The sequence below is a fragment of the Rosa rugosa genome, chromosome 3 (assembly GCF_958449725.1).
Source record: "Rosa rugosa chromosome 3, drRosRugo1.1, whole genome shotgun sequence".
NCBI lineage: Eukaryota > Viridiplantae > Streptophyta > Magnoliopsida > Rosales > Rosaceae > Rosa > Rosa rugosa.
In genome coordinates this window covers 48911194-48931940 of record NC_084822.1, presented here as the reverse complement: position 1 = coordinate 48931940, position 20747 = coordinate 48911194, and the positions used below count along the sequence as shown (strand labels likewise).

At 36.7% G+C, this 20747-nt stretch overlaps 2 protein-coding genes across 6 annotated transcripts; both read right to left on the bottom strand.

Annotated features, from left to right (window-relative positions):
- Nucleotides 1–362: 362 nt before the first annotated feature.
- LOC133736160 (histone-lysine N-methyltransferase ASHH2) lies at nt 363–14304 on the bottom strand. 4 transcript variants are annotated; one of them, XM_062163597.1, is made up of 19 exons: nt 14079–14304; nt 13827–13933; nt 10684–13728; nt 10338–10533; nt 9415–9581; nt 9177–9253; nt 8452–8583; nt 8251–8367; nt 7175–7267; nt 6618–6695; nt 5696–5752; nt 3988–4741; nt 3854–3909; nt 3199–3278; nt 2996–3078; nt 2822–2901; nt 2518–2600; nt 2028–2073; nt 363–1908 (listed from the first exon to the last, which is right to left on the bottom strand). In XM_062163597.1, exons 3-19 carry the CDS (start codon nt 13709–13711, stop codon nt 703–705), a joined length of 6333 nt encoding a protein of 2110 aa, XP_062019581.1. In that variant the 5' UTR covers nt 13712–13728; nt 13827–13933; nt 14079–14304; the 3' UTR covers nt 363–702. The 4 variants fall into 4 exon arrangements, with proteins under 4 accessions (XP_062019581.1, XP_062019580.1, XP_062019582.1 ...); XM_062163596.1 differs by having other exon boundaries at nt 10684–13748; nt 13875–13933; XM_062163598.1 differs by having other exon boundaries at nt 10684–13742; nt 13875–13933.
- A 2559-nt stretch (nt 14305–16863) lies between these two features.
- Nucleotides 16864–20375, bottom strand: LOC133740714 (agamous-like MADS-box protein MADS9). 2 transcript variants are annotated; one of them, XM_062168658.1, is made up of 7 exons: nt 20073–20375; nt 19838–19904; nt 19132–19193; nt 18924–19023; nt 18728–18757; nt 18559–18610; nt 16864–17250 (listed from the first exon to the last, which is right to left on the bottom strand). In XM_062168658.1, exons 1-7 carry the CDS (start codon nt 20261–20263, stop codon nt 17231–17233), a joined length of 522 nt encoding a protein of 173 aa, XP_062024642.1. In that variant the 5' UTR covers nt 20264–20375; the 3' UTR covers nt 16864–17230. The 2 variants fall into 2 exon arrangements, with proteins under 2 accessions (XP_062024642.1, XP_062024641.1); XM_062168657.1 differs by having other exon boundaries at nt 18566–18610; nt 20073–20374.
- Nucleotides 20376–20747: the final 372 nt, after the last annotated feature.

Sequence of the window (20747 nt, the reverse complement as noted above, 5' to 3'; positions counted from 1 at the left end):
AATTTCTTGTTCACAGTGCTTATGTGAGGGTGAATAGTAATTACCTTCAGCAAATAGAGAGAAGGATCGACTAAGTCATGTTTACATGTCCATTAGTCTTTAGTTTCTGCGCTGGGTAGCCTGTATTTGCATGATTCAAGCCTCGAACATAGTGGATTTGTAAGTGCGGAACCACGTTTAGAAAGTTGATCTAATTGGCAATTGAACATTTAGAAAGTTGCAGAGAAATACCCAACATAAATCATCTTAGTACTCCAGGAAATAATCATAAGATTTTTAGTTTATCAAGACACGATGAAAACTATTAACACAAATGCAACAACAAAACAAAATGAACCAATTTCGATACTATAACAAGGATATTGCAAAAGCACCTGAATGTAAACCATCTTCTATTCATTTTTGTATGTCCATACAAATCTCATCTTAATCAACAACAGATAATTCATGAAAGCCCTATAACACCATCAAAATGATATATAAAAACTACTAACCTCTCTGAGGTATTCATCAATGGATCAACATTTATGGAGCATACCACCTGATAGGAGCATCTTTTTCACTGAGGTCTTGGTATTAGAACTTCAATTCGAAGACTTGAATATTGAATAAAATTCATTTAAATAAACCCGGAGACAAAAGAATCGGGAGCACAGTGAAGTATAACGAAAATGAATAGCTCATCCTATAAATGAATGTGGATTAATGGTGATGTGAATGCTGATTGACATTATTGCCAGCTTTCTCCACCCTATAGCTGATGTCCTCTGAACAATATGGAGTTCTAAGCTCATTTCCTACAGTTCCTACGCCTATGCTGTTTGTCCCACCTCTGAAGTTGTTCCCATTACATCCCCAACCATTCCGATCCCTAACCCATGGGAGCCTCGGTTTTGGATGATTCCACTTCTGCTGCTTGAAGTATCTCCTCCCCAAGGGGGCCTCATATGAGGACTCCCTCTGTCGTTTAGTACCCAATTGATTATTTGCAGATGGTGTGCCAAAGTCTGCTTGAGTGGCACCAGTTGTGCTTGGACTGCTTTCTTCAGAGTGACAATTCGTAGCAACGCAGCTGGCTTGTTGTCCTTCTGAAGCTAGGTTAACTGACAAATGATTGACATCATGAGAAGGGTCTTTCTTACGACGGGGACATGGGGGCAATGGTGGAAAAGGATGGAAAGGCATGCCAGGAGCAACAACCCAAGTATCAACACTTTCAGCATGGGGTGTCCCATATTGCTGCATGATAGACAGTGGAATACCATACGAGACAGGTAAGCGAGAAACAAACTTGGCCTGCGGATGCCCTATAACTGAAGATGTTGACGAAACCACAGGGGTATTAATGCAAGATGAAAATCCAGGAGGAACATCCTCAGGAATGTTTTGCTTTCCATCATTAACCACATCAGCACCAACTTGCTGACATAAATCATGCACAGTGCTGGTGCAATTTCCGCCCTCTCTGCTCCCCTTTTCAGGGTGCGATGTCACATCACCTATCCGAGGTAATGGACTAGATTCTAGCTGTTTAGACTCGATCTTCTGTTCCTTGTTTGGAAGTGAACTTGGATCAGGGACTGCCACTGCTGGCTGATCCCATCGGCTTTTACGCTTGCGAACTTTTGTCTCACTGGTTGCACAACCACCTGTAGAAGGTGTAGAAGAGCCATCCTGGATAACCGTACTCGCAGAAGTTGGTGTTTTAACCACTGATTGCTTCGCATTATCTGCAACTTCAGTAGATCTTCCACTTTGATCACGCCAATTATCATGTGTTGTGGAAAACCTATTGTAGTTTGAACTCCTGTTAAATTCCATCTTTCCATCATCCCTGTCTACAAAACTATGTCTTCTGAAAGCTTTTGGAATCCACCTATTTCGGAAGTTGCGTGCTATGTCATGGACCTGTATACAATTTGACCAACTTAAACTCGGAGGATATATCCATTCATTGATGCATCATGACACATTACAGAAAAATGACGGAAGGATTAAGGAATCTAAACAGATGTACAGAACAATACCCTTTTGTCACCATGCTCTGTCAGTGATAGTATCGACTCCGTAAAGCTGTAGAGAAACACAATTCTCAGAAGACATGTCCAGAAAATATGCAACCAAAATATTTGGCAGAGACCCAAGTAAAATGCACTCAAAACCCATGGCCTGTTTGGTAACACTTAAAATTGAGTTTATGGAAAAATAAAAAACCTTGTTTAGCAATAGTTTCTTTTTTCATTTTTCTTTCCATTAAAAGAAAGAAAAGAACCCTTTGTAACTGTTAATGAAAAAAAAAAACTGAACGATTCACAGTTCTTGGGTTCCCGGGTGTTGTTGTGACGAGGCCGGGTCGGGGAGTTGCAAGAAAATAAAAACTTTAATTGTTTTTAGTGATCACCCTAATTTTGAGAACGAACAAGAACAGTTGACATCTTACAACAAAAGCTAACACTTGCACGAAAGTTCAACTGTGACAAATTAGTAAGGTAATTCAATGAAGAAACAAATAATAACCTCTCCATTCCCGGGCAGGGAGGACCTCCAGTAATATGTTCCTGTGTAAGAATCTGCGGCTTTTCGGCCAAATATTCTAGGACCTGCAAAGCCAAAATATTGATCAAGAAAGAATTGTTCTCATCAGATATCCCAGAAAAATGGTCACAAAACTTTACAGATGAAATCACCAAAATTATTTTTATAAACATATAATTCCCTATTCCTTATGCAATATGAGAGAGAGAGAGAGAGAGAGCCGATAGTTGAAATAATTTTGAGTAACAAACCAGCATAAAACTAAATATAGTTTTGAGTCAAGCACCTTCAAAAGCTTCCGGAGGATCGGAATCTTGTTAAAGTCTCTCCTGCACATCTTCATAATGTTGTGTAGCATTCTCAACCCTAAGATAAAGAAAAATATTCATCAATTTCTGCAAATGGGGGTTCAACATGAAAGGGAAACCAAAAATAAGATATCCAAGGGAGAGGTACGCACCATTTTTGTTAATAATATCAATCAAAACCGTACGCGACTTTGTCTTCAAAAGCGCATCAAGAATAATAGAAAGATCTCGATTGCTGAAAGAAAAAACAGGACTTTTAATAGACAAATATTACCAAAAAATAACCGAACTTGTTAAGTGTAATAATTCTATATTACATCCTCAGAAACAAAATGAAGTAAAATGATGTAATTACCTTTTAATTGCTTCCCCACTGCCACTATCACCTGATTGTGCAGTAAGGAACAGAAGCTTTAAGTAGCCTTTAGTGGAATCCTGTAAGAAGCACACATAAGCTACCAATTCACAACACAATACAGATCCAAGACAAGACGGTATAAAAACTAAATGAGGGGAAGTAGTTGTAAGGTCAAAGGTTCAATCCAGCCTTCCAAGGATTTATTTTAGGGCTAAATACTGGTTACTACCCTGTGGTTTAGGTCCAAAATCAATTCAGTCCCTGGACTTCTAATTTCATCAAAAACACCCTTGTACTTTCAATTTTGATCTAATAGGTCCAATTCGTTAATATTCTGTTATAGGTTCAAGTTATAGTTGGATTATTTGTTGAAAAACTATTTATTTGATAGATTTCTAATAGTGGGACTCACTCCTAAATTGACTATGCAGGTCACCTTAACACCACATCATAAAACATAGGTCATATATGAGCCACGTCGACAAGTTAAATGACTCGATTGTCGGAAGACTAATAAATTGGACCTATTAGATCAAAATTGAAAGTGCAGTGGTGTTCTTGATGAAATTAGAAGTTCAGGGACTGAATTGATTTTGGACCCAAACTAACAGAACATTAACAGAACCAAGTTGGATATACAGTAACTACTTACTTTGCGTTTACTTATCCCTCCATCAACATCCAACAGCTCGTTAAGCTTTTCTTCAACTGCAAGCATTAAAGAGCATCAACTACCTAATGCATTAATCCTTGCTTCAAAAAGATAAATACAAAAAGAATCCCAACCTGATCCTTCGATTGATCTTTTCGGTTTAAAAGGTAGCACATGAGATTTATTGGCTACCACCTGAATTTTGTTTGTGTTTAGAGGAGTACTCCTAACTTTTCCTTTCTTCACAGAACTGGATGAACGAGAAGTTTTCACATTCCGATGCACTTTAGAGGAAAGCTGCTCATCTTCAATAGTGTTAAACTTGGAGTTTTTGTTAGCATCAATATCATCAGGTAAAGGTTTGCTAATCACTTTTGTTGGAGAAGTAATCTCTGGTCTTTCAAAGGAGTCTGAGGATTTTTCTGTAGTCTCCTTTTCCCTGAAAACCTCCTGCCGAACAACAGGCGTGGATCTACTAGTTACATCTTCTGTTTGTTGGAACGCTTCAACTGGTTGGACAAAAGATGGTAACAAGTGCTGCAATTCCACGGACTTCTCTCTCTGTGTGGTAATCTCCAATTTACCAACAGAAATTGTTGATTTATCAATGTCTTTATTTGCAGATGCACTCTCCTCACGTTGGATTATCGCACCATCTAAGGAATCGAATCTGGCCACCGCATTGCCTCTACTATCTTCCGCTACACCATCTTCTGGGATCATCACAGGCTCCACATATTCTTCATCTGAATCATCTTGAACAATGATTTCAGTATTAAGAGGATCACCACCTATGTAACCTTGACACTGAGGTGAACCACAATAACATTTCTTTGCAGCAGCTCCAATCACCCTTACGAAGTTGTAGTCAAATGTCACCTCTTCACCCTGAAATAATTTTAATTACACAGAATGGTGAATGTGAAAACACCGAAATGAAAATGAAAGGTAAATTAAAAGAAAAATATGTGTGTGTGTGTGTGTGTAAATGTATAGATACATCTAAAAACAATGGCTTCAAAGGAAATGCAGCAAACAGGATGTTAGGCCCTATAAGACTAACATTCTTAACTCGAGGTTTTAAATGCTTGAGGTTTTCTATTCTCTTCTAGTATACATTCCATCCTTTCACAATTTCAAAACTTTTTTTTAACCCAAACTGTATCCACGAAAAACTAATAACACACTGGAACTTGCATGTCCATAAAAAAGTACAAGTCTCCAAGATTAAAAGGGTGACATAAATTATTTAATAGATTAGTCACCATATAATATATTTCCTCCAAAAGAAAATTAGAATAAACAAATTCAGGATAACAATAATACAATCTTCCTGGACAAATAGCTGAACAGTTGGGATAAATAGGAGACTGTAACCCAAGAATTGTATGCAACAGATTTTATAATTTTGCAAACTGTTATATGATTTCTTCAATTGCATGCTTATAAGCGAAAAACAAAAAAGACAAAGGAAATGTGTGCCATCAGGTTGGGGAACTTGAATATGCTGACCTGGGTTCAGCCTTACAGCACACATCAGCAATCCAAAACAGAAAGAACAAAGTATCTATGTTTCATATGTGAATAAAATGCAGCTATATGAAACGTCTTAATCACAAAGTCAGTAATCCCACTTAAAAACATATTATCTATCTTATAAATCATAAGCCACAAAGTAAAGCCCCAAGTCGTGTTCAGAGATAACTCAAAACTGATTCTTCATGAAGAGTAGGAGTACATGTGATCTACAGTCATCATGCAGTTCAACCATTCGAAACATTATAGCGGCCATGCCTCCAACAAAAATTAAAGCATAAAAAATTAGAGAAGGCACAAGCATACCTTCTTTATATCTCTTAGTGCAAATAGTCCTATACAGACCTCTCCATTCACCATCCACTGTTCAGGACCAAAAAAGAAAAGTGAGCTTTCCAAAAGTTTGAACTTCAGGAAATAACAATACATGGAATGTATTCTGGAAACAGGAAAAGAAAAATGATAATACATCCTAGATATATGTGCCATGGTAACACAGTAACCAAATGAGTACTTTTTAATCTCATAGCCAAATGATCAAGTCATCACACCAAACAGATCACCTAGTAAGGTTTAGTCTATTTTGTACAAGTACAATATGAATGTAGTTTTTTTTTTTTTTTTTTTCGATTGACACAATATGAATGTAGTTGCAGAACAGTGAGTTTACTGTTATTCCACTGTATAGGGCCAGTGAACCAAAGTTGCATTTATCAGTGTACTAGTTTAAAAGGAAAAGAGCCAATATTATAACCAACCAACCAAATCCAGTAGAAAATAGTTTCAGTTCGAGATAATCAAGACTTAAACAGTCATAGGAATTTCATTCACTAAAAAAGAAGATGGACAATGTGCGAATATGCCAATAATTCTTTAACATAAGAATGGATTCAAAAAATTATTGTGTGAAACTGTGAATGAAGAAAAAAAACATATGTGACCAAAAACAGGAATAATAAAAGAGCGAAGAGAGTAGGAAACTACTTGGCAGCAATAGAAACTAGTCAAACAAGATCTGTTCAAGAAATATGAACTGCCCTTTGTGGGGATAATTCAGATCCAAATTGGGAATCTCAAGGCCTTCATAACCAAGAGACACACTCCCTGGTAAGGCAGGGACGTGGAAATGGGCACCAAATTTCCGTCTAAAAACTTCATTCAGACCACATATACAATAAGACAATCTAACAAATCTCTATAAGAATAATGTGCTCATAAGTATGAATACCTTCTCGGTGCGACAGTTAGGATCGCAACTATGGTTGATGAATCGCCCCAAATTTCCCTTTGCACATGCATCTATTACCTAAAATAAAAGTACACTTGTCAATAGAATATATTCATCGAGTTGAGCAAGATAATTAAACAAACAAAAAGAGAATGAAATTCTATTTTGATTGCTACCGTGCAATGCTGGGATCAATAAAAGAAAAATATCTACTGCCTACCACTGTATAATTGAGAATCTATTAGCACAAAACATGTGATGTAGTCATAAAATAGACAGATTACAGATGTGAGATAATATATATCATACAAACAAGCCTATAATGCACACTTAGCATAATTATTTTAGACATATCTGCAAGTAAGCCACATTGACACAATCAGCACACATACACAGCCCATATAGACATGGAATGACAGAGGACCAAAGATATAGGAAGTAACGAGCTAAGGATGTTGAAAGATGAATGTCCAGAACTGTCAACGCTACTCGCAGGTTTGCCTAGAAAATGTTAGAAGCAGAATGTCAATGTGAGTTTATGTCAGGAGAATACAAACCTCACTGGTATTCAATGTCATGAAGTAGAAATGTCTGTGACCCTTTACAGCGTACTCTTTTTGTCGTGCCTCATAAGCATGTGTATCAAGCACCTGGTTGGACATATATGAAAAAAAAAAAAAATTTAGAATGTATCTGAATGCATTAAATGAAAAAAGGTAATAGCTCGGTGTGTGCATATACATACTGTGTGGTCAACACAAACTGCTTGACTCAATCCAAACACGAAACCAACAATTGGATGAGAAATTAAAACCACTCCGGAATATGTTGATGCATTGAAAATCACTTTCCTTTTCTATTTTCTGAATTCTAATAACTTTAAAAGAAAAGAAATGTGCATTAAAAGTGACCCTCGCCCAGACTTCCTTTTTCTACAAAACTAATAAAAACTAGTTAGGCTTGTCGTTGCTTTAATTTGTTTTTATTGCCCTGTTACTTTCTGTTTTGACAGTATTGTCCTTGGTGAATGTTTTGTTATTCAAAAGTTCTTTAAACTGACTTCATTTTTTCAGTTATAGTTGATAAAAGCTGTTCTCTTTATAATTGTACTAGATAGTTGTATTAGATATAGATAAAAAAAAAAAAGTAAAAAAAAAAAAAAATATATATATATATATATATATAGAAGGCTGCATTGTCAAACGTCCTAAAAACTCCGTGATCACGTTTTCTTATTCTTATATAGTAGCCTGCTGCACAAGCAATGAGTCTGGAGATTATACCCAAGAACAAAGAAACATCAATAGAAATGAAATATGCTAGAAGAAAAATAATGCGTGAGAACAAATTGGGATATTATTTGATTAAGAGAGAATAGGAACGAGTGAATTTCAGCCATCCCCTGAAAATATGACATGGACTTGCTTCTTCTTGGTTCAAAACTTATTACCAAGTCAGCCTTGAATTGGCTCATCATGGGGTCAGGTGTTGGCCTTATATTATTAACATACATGAGTAGAACAGAGAACTTTTAGCTTTCATTGTACCCAAAACTGGAAAATCTTAATACCTCCTCCACACTGAATTAAACAACCAAAATTTTGAAAGAAAATGAAAAGAGATTGCTCATTACCTCTCCAACATATTCAATAAGAAACTGCCCTTTACATATATGCTCATGCGATCTGAGACCAAATCCCTTCTTCCCACTTCGAAACTTCTCTAGTTTGGAATATCGGCGTTTTTGGAACTGTTAAAACAAATATATTAGGTAAAGGAATGCCCTTTAAACAAAAATACGATATATGCTTGGTAAGGAATAGCAATAATATACCTGTTGATTTGAACAAAGATCTCCACATGGACAGGTTCCTCGAACACATTCGATGTTAAGCATTCGATTCAGGCAATCTTCTCCACAACCCAACTGCCCATCTTTAGGTAGTTTGCAATGGCAAACCATTATCTGATTTACATTAAATAGATCATTAGAAAAAAAAATATTATATATATATATATATATCCTGGTCTTAAAAGCCATAAAAAAATGCATCAATCAGAGTGATACAGGCAAATTTCTGACTACGCCTGGCAAAAAGTCATCTAGTTCTACAACAGATGAGATAAGCTCTCAAGATGTAGGGACTGCCAAAGGAATTCAGCAATTTAAAGGGTCCACACCACAACATATGTGACCAAAAACACAACTTGTGCAGATCCACTGGAATTAGTTTTTTTTTTTTTCCTTAGGTAAATGCACACAAATTATACATTCAGCTTTACTATGCCACTAGAAGTATACTGTTTCAACACGAATAATATGTTTCAGCACATCTTCATGCTCACCCATGCCATTCTACTCAATAATTTAAACACGGTCCAAGCCATATATGTGATAAATGTCCAAGTCTAGCCATGCCCCCAGTGAAACATGTTCACCCCTCTTGATACAGATCAAGAGCAATCAAATGATTCCACTTCTTGACTTTACTTGCAATTTGCATGCAGATGAACATGGAATACAAAAATAAGTTCAAGAAAATCAAGTCAAGTATAAACCTCATCAATACTCTGATTTTTACGATTACGGTGAAGGAACTGATTGGTTTTAATAGATGCAACATTCTGTTGGGAAACTGCAATTCATTGAGACCAAAACAAGTGTTAGAACTAACAAAATCCACATTATGTAAATGCAAATGCATTTGTGCATTTAAGTGTGTGTGTGTGTGAGAGAGAGAGAGAGAGAGTATAAGTTGAACAAATCCTACTTCTATGACAAAGAGAAGATACATACCTGACGGACGACGGCATTCCAATGTTTTATAATGTAATCGGGTGCCAGAAGCATCTTCTTCGCCTGAAGCATCAGATATTTCCAACTCTGCATTAATCTCTGCATTTGACTTCTCTTGAGGAATTGAGCAATCAGCAAAGTTTCTGTCCTGATTCTCTCTACAGGTCCTTCAAAATTGAATCAAACATAAAAAAATGGATAGTATTAAATTAAAAGCTCCAAAAAATAATCTTAACAGCCGCAATATTTTGATGTATGCAATAAAACTGAGATTACAATTATAATCTATAATACTTGCTTACATTTCTCTACAATGCTAGTAGATTGACATTAATGATAAAGCACACAGTGCAATCAATAAATTTGTCAAGAAAGACAACATGAAAAAATTACAATATAAAAAGTTAGCCGCTCGGATTGTTGGCTGTTTTCTTTCTCAAAACCTGCTCCACTTGAAGCACAGATATAAGGGAACAATCAGCTGACCAACCTAAGCTAATATTGTTATCAGTTTGATGTTAATTCATTTCTGAGCCAGTTCAAAATCAAACTGACCAAACGTATAAATCCAAAATCAAATATTGTCAGATAAAAAATGTGTTCCAAAATTTCTTATTGCTTCTAAGGCTTGGAGTAATGAGAATTTAGTGGTGATAGAAGTGGGTTGCTCGGGGAACTTAGGGTCGACCTATCAAAGATATTCTTGAATCTCAACCCTAAACAGATTTATTATACCACAGACAACTACCCTTTTTGAATAAGCAGAGTTAATGCTCCTGATCCTAGCGTATTAAACCATAGCTATGAACACTACCGCATAGGCTTAAGTCTAATCCTACACAACCATCAGAAACAACAGAACACATGTTTAAATTGTCTAACTCGTGTCGTCTATGTAATTAAGTGAGGAATAGATGGTTTACCATGTGCACTTTGTTTCATCTATAAAATCTGCAAGTTCAGCTGGTATACGCCTCCATTTATTACAAGCATCACAGAGCACCCACGCATTCCGAGGGGGTACATACTGCTTATCTAAGTCAACAGGTACCACGTCCAAGTTAGGAACACCTATGCACTCAGCAACATGGGAAGTGTTGGCATCTGCTAAGGGATCTCCTACAACATAGATTCATGTAAAATCAGCTAAAATATGTATGTAACAAACAACAAAACTGAAAATAGGAAACAGATGATTAAGGATTATAGGATGAGGACTGATACACAATAGCACATACATGCATAAACAATCTGTTAACAACTGAGTACCTGATTCAGGGAGACTTTCCACCTTGCAGGCAAGCTGTTTGTCCTCCTTGACTTTTTTCTTATTAACAGACTTCTGCTCTTTTTCCCTTGGCTTACGAGTATTACTTCTCTTACTCGCTGAGTCAGAACCTCTCGATTTGCCCTTGGGAGGCTTCTGCCCCTTGGTGTTAGAGGAAGGAAGCATATTCTGGGAATTATGCAAACCTAAGCCCACATCTAGAATGCAATCCGTCTCAGCTTCTGCACCCCTCTCCACTCCGTGGTCACTTCCTCCTGACAAGCACAGGGGTTCCACAGACAAGTCCCTGTCACTTGATGAGTTAGTTGAAGCCTTTGCACCTGGGGATGAAGTAAAAGTCTCACCAGAGCAAATATCTTGACTACCGTTCTGTCTACATCCATCACGTGTTGATGGTTTTGCTCTCATTGTGCTAGCTGGGCATGGACACAGTGAACCATCTTCCGGAACACAATTTCCCGCATAAGGGAGTTTATGTTTCTTCTTTCCTCTCTTACTGCTAATAAAGTCTCCAAAAGCAGATAAAACTTTGTCTGAAGTCAAATCAGTACCATGAGAATCTTCTGGTGGCCTTGCCTCCACATGTGCTTCTGGAATTAAATTGATAACTTCAGAATCAGGTGAAGTTCCAGGGTCTCTATAGCTACTCCCAACTGATCCTCCTGATGATATAGCAATTGCATGAGAGGGAACCACAAGACAATTCTGTATCTCATCTTCAGCTGAAATCTCTGTAACAGAAACAGTCTCCAAGTCCTTATTAGCCAGTTCTCCATCCTGGCAAGTTTCATCCTTCTCTAGTTTCTTGTTTGTATGCTGACACTTCCTAACAGTCGCTTCTTGTCTCCAATTACCTTCAACAACATTCACTATTTGAATAGAATTTGCACATGCTGAGGCATCAACAAACTCAGCTGCTTTGTTATACAGTAAATTTTTATCGACTTCTTTCCCAAATTTAACCTTCAAACGAACATGATTAGTTGAAGTTCCCCTAGAACCTTGAAAATTTCCACTAGCCACACTTTGCTTCTGTTTTCCACTTCTTCGACCACCCCTTCGTTTCTGTGATCCTTCATTCTGACCTTGATAAACCTGATGGACCTGAAGCCCATTACTCTCCTCAAAGGATTGAGTGACACTTCCCAATAATCCCCAGGTAGAAGAACGAGGTGGTTTGGAAAGGCAGCTTCTCTTCCTTCCAGCACCTTTGAAGACACTTTCAACACTTCCAAGAGGTTGTAACACTTTAGATGCATTCCTGCGTTTCCTTGGAGCCTTTTTTGTCGGAGTCTTGCGGCTTCGGCCACTCCTTTGAGCAGGCAATGCAATAATTTCAGAAAAATTAGTTTTAGAAAAAAACTCAACTCTGAAATTATCATTTCCTTCATGATCCATCAGTCCAGAATGGTCAAATGAAGTACTAGATTCAACATGACCAGGAGAATCATTGATATCTGGAACATCGACCGTCTTAGAAGAGTCATTACTGACAATATCAAAAGGTTGATGCAGTTGCAGAGGAACAGAATTCTCAATAATACTGTTGGGAAATAATCCAGCAGAATCTTTGGTGAGATTGGAGGCCTTTTCCTCTTTTAGTAACATCTGAGTGCCAGTTTCAACCCTCATATCAGTCGTACCATCAACTTTCTGTTCCACACATTCTTTAACCTTATCACTACTCTGATCATTCTCTTGGGTGCAAACACTCAGTAAATCTGGAGGCAATGTTTGATTGCATGCATCAACAATATTGCTTTTCATGTCAACAACCTCTGTAACACTATCAGCATAATGTCCATTGACACCATTATTAGCAATACTGAAGGCATCGCATGACTGAGGAGGAACAGAATTCTCAATAATGCAGTTGGGAGCTACATTGGAGGAATTTTCCTTCAAACAGGAGACATTAACTTTTACAAGTGATATCTGGGTGTGAATTTCAGCCTCCTTGTCTGTCATAACATTACTTTTCTCTTCCATAAATTCTGTAGCCCTATCAGCCAAGGAACCATCAACTGTATTATTACTCCTTGGATCACTCTGCTGGGCAAAATTACTCAGTGAATTAGGCATGTGCAAATCTTCCAAAGACCCTTGAAAACTCAGTGACGGCAACATTTGGTTGCATGCCTCAGAAACCTCTGTGGACTTTTCAGTAGAGAGCCCGCTTACACCACTGACACCATTATCGTCAATATGTTCTTTATTCCAGTTACAGTTAGTCACTAGATCACCTGTGTTTGATACTTCTGAAGGCATTCCACCATCCTGTGCAGGTGATGTCCCGTTGCACAAACCACCAGCTTCTATCCCAGTCAGAGCAACACTTTTTTCATTAGCAGCTTCCAATGAATTACCCGAAAAGATGTTGTAATCCCTACAAACATCAATGTCTACAAATTCCAAGGGCAATTTACCTTGCTCTTCCATAACTTCCATCATCCCTTCAGAAGAAAGACGATTAGCACTTTTATCATCCCTGTGCTCATCCAGCTGAATACCATTTCCTGGTGACCCTGTGGAAGGTATGACTTCCAAGGGCACTTCACAATCGTCGAATGAACCGGCAAAGCCATCCTCACGACACCAGCCTTCCTTCAACTGCATCCCGCCACTTTCAATATTAGAACAAGCATCCACATCATTCTGATTCTCATCCAAGCCACACCTATTGATCCCATACTCACTGTTCAAAAAATCTTCCGGCTCCATAACACTCGTACTTTCACCACCACCCGCCAAACCATCTCTATCGCCAGTACCCAACTCCGTCACCTCACTGCAGCTCACACAACCAGCATTGTCATTCCTACAGAACCCCGGAGACACGTCCGCCTCACTGGTAAGGTCCACATTACAACCAAGTAAAGGCTGAGCCTCCAAGCAGTTGTTCTGCTCAGAAACACTTTCCACCAAGATCTCCGAGCCCATCTGCTGCTCGGTACCAAACGACTCGCACCGAGGCTCGTCCACGAACATCAAGTTTCCATACGATGCCATGTCAAATCACAAAAATCCTACCCATAGCACACTGTATCTGATCAAAACCAGTAAAAAATACCAAAAAAAACTCCAAATTAAACCACAACCCAACACAATGCACAACCCGAATCACCTCAAAACGAAACCCTAGCTCTGCTCTCTAATCGCGACGAAACAGTACCTGAACCAAATCGGTCCGCGCACAGAGCCACAAACCCTAGAATCGCAGACTCCTTCCCTCTGCAATTTCAAGCAAAACCCCCAAAATCTATTAAACTAGTGCACATACAAAACCATACGGCATCAAAATCCAGATACACAAACAAACACACATTGAAAAAAAAAAATCGAACGGCGAAGCGATTAGAGCAAAGCATAAACGTACCTGCGCAGAGAAGACGAGACTGAGAAGAAGAAGAAGATGAGGTCAAGTCCTATTCCATCACAAATTTGCTTTAATTAATTTTGCTGCGTAATCTGGCTCTGAAATTTGAGAGAGAGAGAGAGCGTCGGTTGGTGGAGGTGGGCTTTTATTTCAAGGAAACGGTTTATAGGGGAATATAAAACTGCAGGAGGCTCCGACCGGGAGGATGAACTTGATAGCTTTTCCATTATTTCGACCTATACGATTATGCCCCCCTGAGTTTTGTGGGGGTGGGGGGACTTACGGGCGTAGGACAACTGTCCCGGGGAGGGTATTATGGGAATTTCAAAAAGAGCTAACGTTTATCAGTTAGGGAATCTTTTTTACCTTTTGTGTGATGGAAAGGATTTTCTTCTCTTTTTCTGATCGGATTTTCTTTTATTTCATTTGTTTACTTGGAGAAAAAGTCTGTAACTATGTGGATTTTTAATTTTTACAGCCACCAACCAAAAAGGTCCTGGGTTTGATGGATTGACCCGGATGGATTGGGGACACTTTTTCACCAGAAAGGACAATGTATGTCAGTTAAGGACAGGTGTCTTGTGGTGTGAGTCCTAAGGGGCAACCATATGATTTGATGGTTATCACGGTACAATGTTAGTGATTTTGTATTAATGATTAAAATCCTATATTTAGAAGAAAAAAAGATCTTAAGTTTGAATCTCTATTTCTTTAATCGAACATAAGATCGAAAATATATGTAATTGTCTGCACGTAATAGTTAGTTATGTAAGTTTTCAATTTTTTATTCATCGATGATGAAATATTTTGAAAAACAATTCCCTCACATTAACATCTTTAGAAGTGTTATGTGAGCGCAATTTTTTGTGGGTAATTATTGATGTGGTAACTACTAAGATACATTAATAATTGTTTAAATGAACAATTTCTTATTTAACATGAGGTGTATATAGTTTTTTAAAACGTTATTTATTGATAATTTCTGTCATATATGAGTTATGACAAACCCCACACTTTATCATGATTAAATCAAAACACAAATAATGATGTGAAATGATTGTCTTGAAATTTATATATATGGTATATACAAACATCAATAATTGACAAGATTTGTTCTAACGAAATTAAAACATCAATATTTCATCAAAGTGATAAGCTTTCTTATAACAATAGAAACTCTAAATTAGTCACTATAAAAATAGCATTACAACATAATACCAACTTCTCTTAATACAGAGATTGACTATGCGTTAGACACAAATGGAAACTACTGAATCAATGTATTATGTATGTCATTAAGACATCCATTGCGTGAGATTTAGATAGGTCTTATCGTCACTGGTGGTCTCCCACTCACCCTTAAAACCTAATACGTAACAAATGGTTCATGCTTCGCCGCCAAATTGAAAAACATCCAATAACATTGGCTTGTATCTTAAATATTCAACGACGTTCACTCCATTAATCTTCTTTCCTCGTTATCGCAACAAAATCTTTAAAACTATCCGCACCACCAAACTTATGATAATTTACATTTACACTGACATTTAAATATTTAAATATATTTCATGTTAAACACACCATAATTAAAGTAAAAAAAAAACAATAAGGACACATCCTATTCAAATCAGAGCTAGTAGAAGAGCTCGAATTTAATGATGTGTGGCCGGGTAGAGTAGTTTTACTGTATTTCAACCGAAGAGAAAATTATGGTAATTTTCGATATATCGGGAAGCACACAAGAATATTCCTTGTCTTCATTTTAAGGGAACGTACTTTGACCAACGTAAATTACAGAAATACCCAGACTATGATATCCTCATCGAGGATGTGGCTATGGTTTTCTTCCAACTACAAACGGCGTTAGACGTTTTTGTTGACTGGGGGTTATACCAGTACAGGTACACGATTTGTTGACTTGGGGGCAATACTTCTAGAAGTACATGATCATTACAGTCAGCAGTCACGTGTACTTCAGTTTCATATACATCTGTTCCACTGATTATTCAACGGTAGCTAATTTCCAAAAAAAGTCGCAGAGGTTTTTTTTTTGAAAGAAACTTTTTGACCGCGGTTATTACTTAATACTTTCTTTTTGGGTCAAGGTATTCTACAAAAATTAATTGGCCGCGGAAGTTCCAATTATGTGCTTTGGTGCTTAGAGAGTTTTTGTTTTTGTAGGATCACTTTGAATAAATGAACAACAATGGTTGTGTAGGTTTGTTTTTTTTTTTTTTGCATGTTTTAGTTTCTTCTCTAGTCCTATTTCTGTCTTCTAGATGGCACCGTGTGGCTGTGTTGATCTGTCGCGACGTACACCATTTGAGGTCTTAGGCGTCAAGATGCTTCAAGACAGTGGCTCCATTTTCAGATAGGGTAGGGTTAAGGAAATTTTATTTTTGTTGCTTTTCTTTTGTGCAGTTTCTTTTAGATTTTTCGATCTTTTTGGTTAGTAATAATTTGGCTGCTTTCGGCAGTTTGGGTAGGAGATTTTTGACTGCTTTGTGCAGTCTGTATTGTGCTTGTACTTGTACCATGAGTGGTTTCTTCGAACCCTCTAGCTTGACGCAGTGACGTCGTAATATATTTGGAACCTGATTCCATTTCCCTCAACAAAAAAAATGAACGACAATGTACTAATGACGGCACTAGTTTTTTTAAACTACTCTGAACACAGATTTTGAATGCAAATATAAGAGATTTTATTTACAATTCTAACTTTAAAATTAATAAAATCTTTTTTCTTTTTATAAAAACTATATATGCTATCCATGCACCAGCCATATATACAAGATCTGAATTAATTAAGCCATTAACGTGCAATTCAGTACGTATTATTACACACTTACACAAATAACAGTCATTAAGATGCCCATGAATCAGTCAGGCACACCTTATTAGTTATTACAAGTTCCACAAATATTATTAGTTAGTCATAAGCAGACTTATTAAGTACTATAATATTACAAACCATGGAAGCATCAATTAATTTCTGGCCAGAAGGACGAGAGAACGCTCACATTAATACCAACAGAGAGATGTATATGCATCAATATTACATTCTGTCGTGGAGATTTGGCTGATTAGGCTGGACACGTAAGGCAAAAGGTATCTGAGTGTTGTTGTTGTAGTTCATGTCCCTCAAATTCTCTTCAGATTTCATCATTTTGTGCTGCAAATTACGGCAAAAACAAAAACAATACCAGATTAGAAGAATAAATTTCCGAGCATATTAATGACCAGGCTAGCTAGGTTTCTTTGCGATGATGTGCGGTGTTTAGTATCCAATATCCAATCAGTGGCGGATCTAGGATATGAAGTTGGGTTGGGCTAATCTAACACTTACTTTGAAGAAAAAAAAAATTTGGTCGATAATACTTCCAAGAATGTTAGATTAGATTTTTTGGAAGAAATTTTTATCAGTTGATAAAGTTATAACTAAAGAAAGAAGGAAGAAGAAAATGAGAAAAGGGCAAAAAATAATAATAATAAATAACAGGCAAATGCAAGATTAGATTTGCCTTTAAGGGGGAGAAAATTTAAAGATATACTTGTAGAAATGTTGTAACTAAAGGGGAAAAAAACAGAGGAGAAAATTACAAGAGACAAGAAGATTCGAACTTCAATCTTTACTAAAGAAAGAAGCAAAACAACAACGTACTCGCCAACTAAACCAAACCTACATTCATAGTGACCAGCACTAATAGTAAGTAAAATATTCTAAGGATTTGGGGTTAGGCTGTAGCCCAACCAGCCTCTTAATTAGTGGATCCGCCCTTGTATCCAATGGTACAGTACTAGAACTAGGGATGGCAGAATGGCCATTGCCCATTGGGATTTTTCAACTATATATCAATCTCGATCCGTCCTTCCTCCCTATACGGAGGAGGAAAGTAAGAGACTGACGGTGACGTACTGCTAGCTAGTTAGCATTTTGGGTGACCGCTATGTAAATTTTACATCTTTAACTAAATATACCACCACACTGAAGGATGCATGCATGCTGATCTTGACATTAAGATCCAACTCAATCTCAATAAAGTTAGTGTTCTTGCATGAGATTGAGATCAATACTTCTTAGATACAAATAATATATATGTCGTATATATAAATAATATATACACCATACACCGTATTTAATATTATTCTCATTGCACACTAAAATTAGATCACTTGATAATCAAGAGATCGATTGATACATAGGTACATATATAACTACATTATTATATACAATCGGTAAAAGTTTGGATTTTTATTTTTTATTTTCCACAATATATACAACTAATTAAAAGCATGTAAAACCATTTCTTTAGGCACTCCCTCTCGGCCGTTCCTTGAAATTGGATTGCTCTCGTTTTGGACAATCTAAATCTTTGATTAGCTAACAATCTAGGCCATGTACGTTATACGTATTCCATCTTATTTAGGGTTTGACATGTGTATTAGAAATCAACTACGTACTGAAGAAAGATGGACTTACAACTTACCAGCTGATATGCGAGGCGCTTATTCTCGTCCTCCAGAGCTCTGTTCTGAGTAGTTGAATTAATGTGATTGTTAATTAGACAATTGTATGATAGATGTTTATTGGAACATGAAAATTCTGAAACTAAACTCAAATCAATAAAGCCATTAACAATTCATCATACATTTTCTCTAACCGCGTCCATGTACTTCGACTGTGACAACGAAAAGACAACAAGATCATTAGAGCTCAATGCCAAGCAGAATAGTTAATCGATCAAGTGGGTTATTAACTAATCTATCAAAGTAATGAATAATAAGAAAATAAAACTAATTAAGAATATATATATATATAGCATGCATGATCGACCAATTACTTGCCATTCTGTCTCTGATACTTGCAAGGCCATTTTCAATTGCTTCCTCTAAGGCCATCAGGTCCACATGGTTCAGAGATGTTATGTCTTCCCCCTTCAAATGCCTACATGGTTCAACATAAATGCTTAATTAATCTATGCTTATATATATTAGTAATCACATAATAATTATGAGAGAACAAATTAATCTAGCTATACATATGTAAATATACCGAAGCTCAATTTGCATGCCATCATTGTCTTTCTTGACTCTATCCACTTCATTGCAGAGGTTCTGTGAGATTTTGTCATATATTTCTTTCAGTATTAGTTCATGTATAATAATTTATCAGAAACTAAAAAGAAAGAAAACTAATTAACCAAAATCGTGATACGATCGATAGTATATTAATAGGATTACTATTAATTACTATTAATAGAAATACAGATTAATAACCCAATAAGGGTCTATATGCACACGCAGATCGATCCGTTAATAGAAAAATGTATAGACCGGTAATATCAATGCCTGAAGTAGCTAGCAGTCAAGGAACCAACAAGAAAAGACGTTTTTGACCAAAAAAAAAAAAAACAACAAGAAAAGACGTTTATTAATTATTATATATTTGGGGTGCTTATATCGATCTATCAGCGAAAATTCTATCAATTTTGTAGCATAGAAAAGCAAGGGAGAGAAACAACCAGATCCGTTCATAGATCGATGTTACATTTCATCTGTCTACAGTTCCATTCTTTTTTCTCCATAAATTAACATACAAAACTATCAGAGAGCTTAACAAGAAAGAGATCAAACCAAGGAGTAGTACTGCAGATATCCTATTTGTAGATCTGTTCACACAAATCCCACTTCATGTTCCTTATCATAAATTTAGTATAAAATGAAAATAAAATAAACAAATAAAGAGAAAGAACCAAAACCTCATGCTTGGCATCCCATAACCTCTTTCCAGACTGTGAGTGGTATTTGTCCAAGATTTTCATCCGCCTTTATCATATCAACAAGAAACAACAATTAATCTCCCTATAGTTTTTTTTTTTAATAAGAAAATCCATCAATGAAATTAAAAAAACCCAAGAAACCTATATAAAAACATGCAAGAATGAAAAAAAAAAAAAAAAAGAAGAAGAAGATGAAAGTTAAATTAGTATATACGTTTCCTGAGGGCCGCTGCAGTATTCAACCATTTTTCCAGAGCTAGCAATGATAATAAGAGAAACCTTAGCATCACAAAGAACAGTGATTTCCTTAGCCTTTTTGATGATCCCATTCTTTCTCTTAGAATAGGTCACCTGCCTGTTGCTTGAGTTTTCAATCCTCTTAATCTCAATCTTACCCCTCCCCATCTTTCACCACAATATCTTTCTTATTCTTCTCTATGTATCTGAACTCTTTCTTCTTGCTCTATTCTGTGAAGAAAGAGAAGCTAGTTCTCTTAGAGATCAGGAGAGATAATGTAAAAAGCAGAAGGCTCAAAGTAATTAAGACATATGTTGGACCATTTTCTATTCTGGGTTTGGAGATAAACAACTTTCATAGTGTAGGTTCGTTTATGGGATTGGTGACCAGGCCAAGCCAACTGCTTTTATTTCGTGTTTGCTATCTTTTGTTGCATATTATTAACCAGTAGTCTCTTTTCTCTTTATCTCGGTATGACCGATTGACTTGCAGGTTTTTAGGGTTTCCTTAAATACCGTTTTTTAAGGGATGCGTGATTTTGGGGCTTGGAGTTTGTGAGGGTCTTGTCTAGGGTTTGTAGACATGGAGCTAAAATGTGGATAGTAATCAAATCAAGCTAGCTTTAGATCTAACCCGGACGTGAAAGCAAAA

Bases quoted from the DNA above. Each gene is read 5' to 3' on its own strand.
- LOC133736160 (XM_062163597.1), bottom strand. From the start codon at position 13,711: ATGGCATCGTATGGAAACTTGATGTTCGTGGACGAGCCTCGGTGCGAG. The intron at 5,753-6,617 runs GTATTCATACTT...GGTCCTGAACAG, and splicing joins CTAACTGTCGCACCGAGAAG to TGGATGGTGAATGGAGAGGT. The intron at 1,909-2,027 runs GTATTGTTCTGT...AATTGTATACAG, and splicing joins CAGAGCATGGTGACAAAAGG to GTCCATGACATAGCACGCAA.
- LOC133740714 (XM_062168657.1), bottom strand. From the start codon at position 20,263: ATGGGGAGGGGTAAGATTGAGATTAAGAGGATTGAAAACTCAAGCAAC. The intron at 19,905-20,072 runs GTATATACTAAT...GATATGATAAAG, and splicing joins TGCAGCGGCCCTCAGGAAAC to GCGGATGAAAATCTTGGACA. The intron at 17,251-18,565 runs GTAAGTTGTAAG...CGTAATTTGCAG, and splicing joins AGCGCCTCGCATATCAGCTG to CACAAAATGATGAAATCTGA.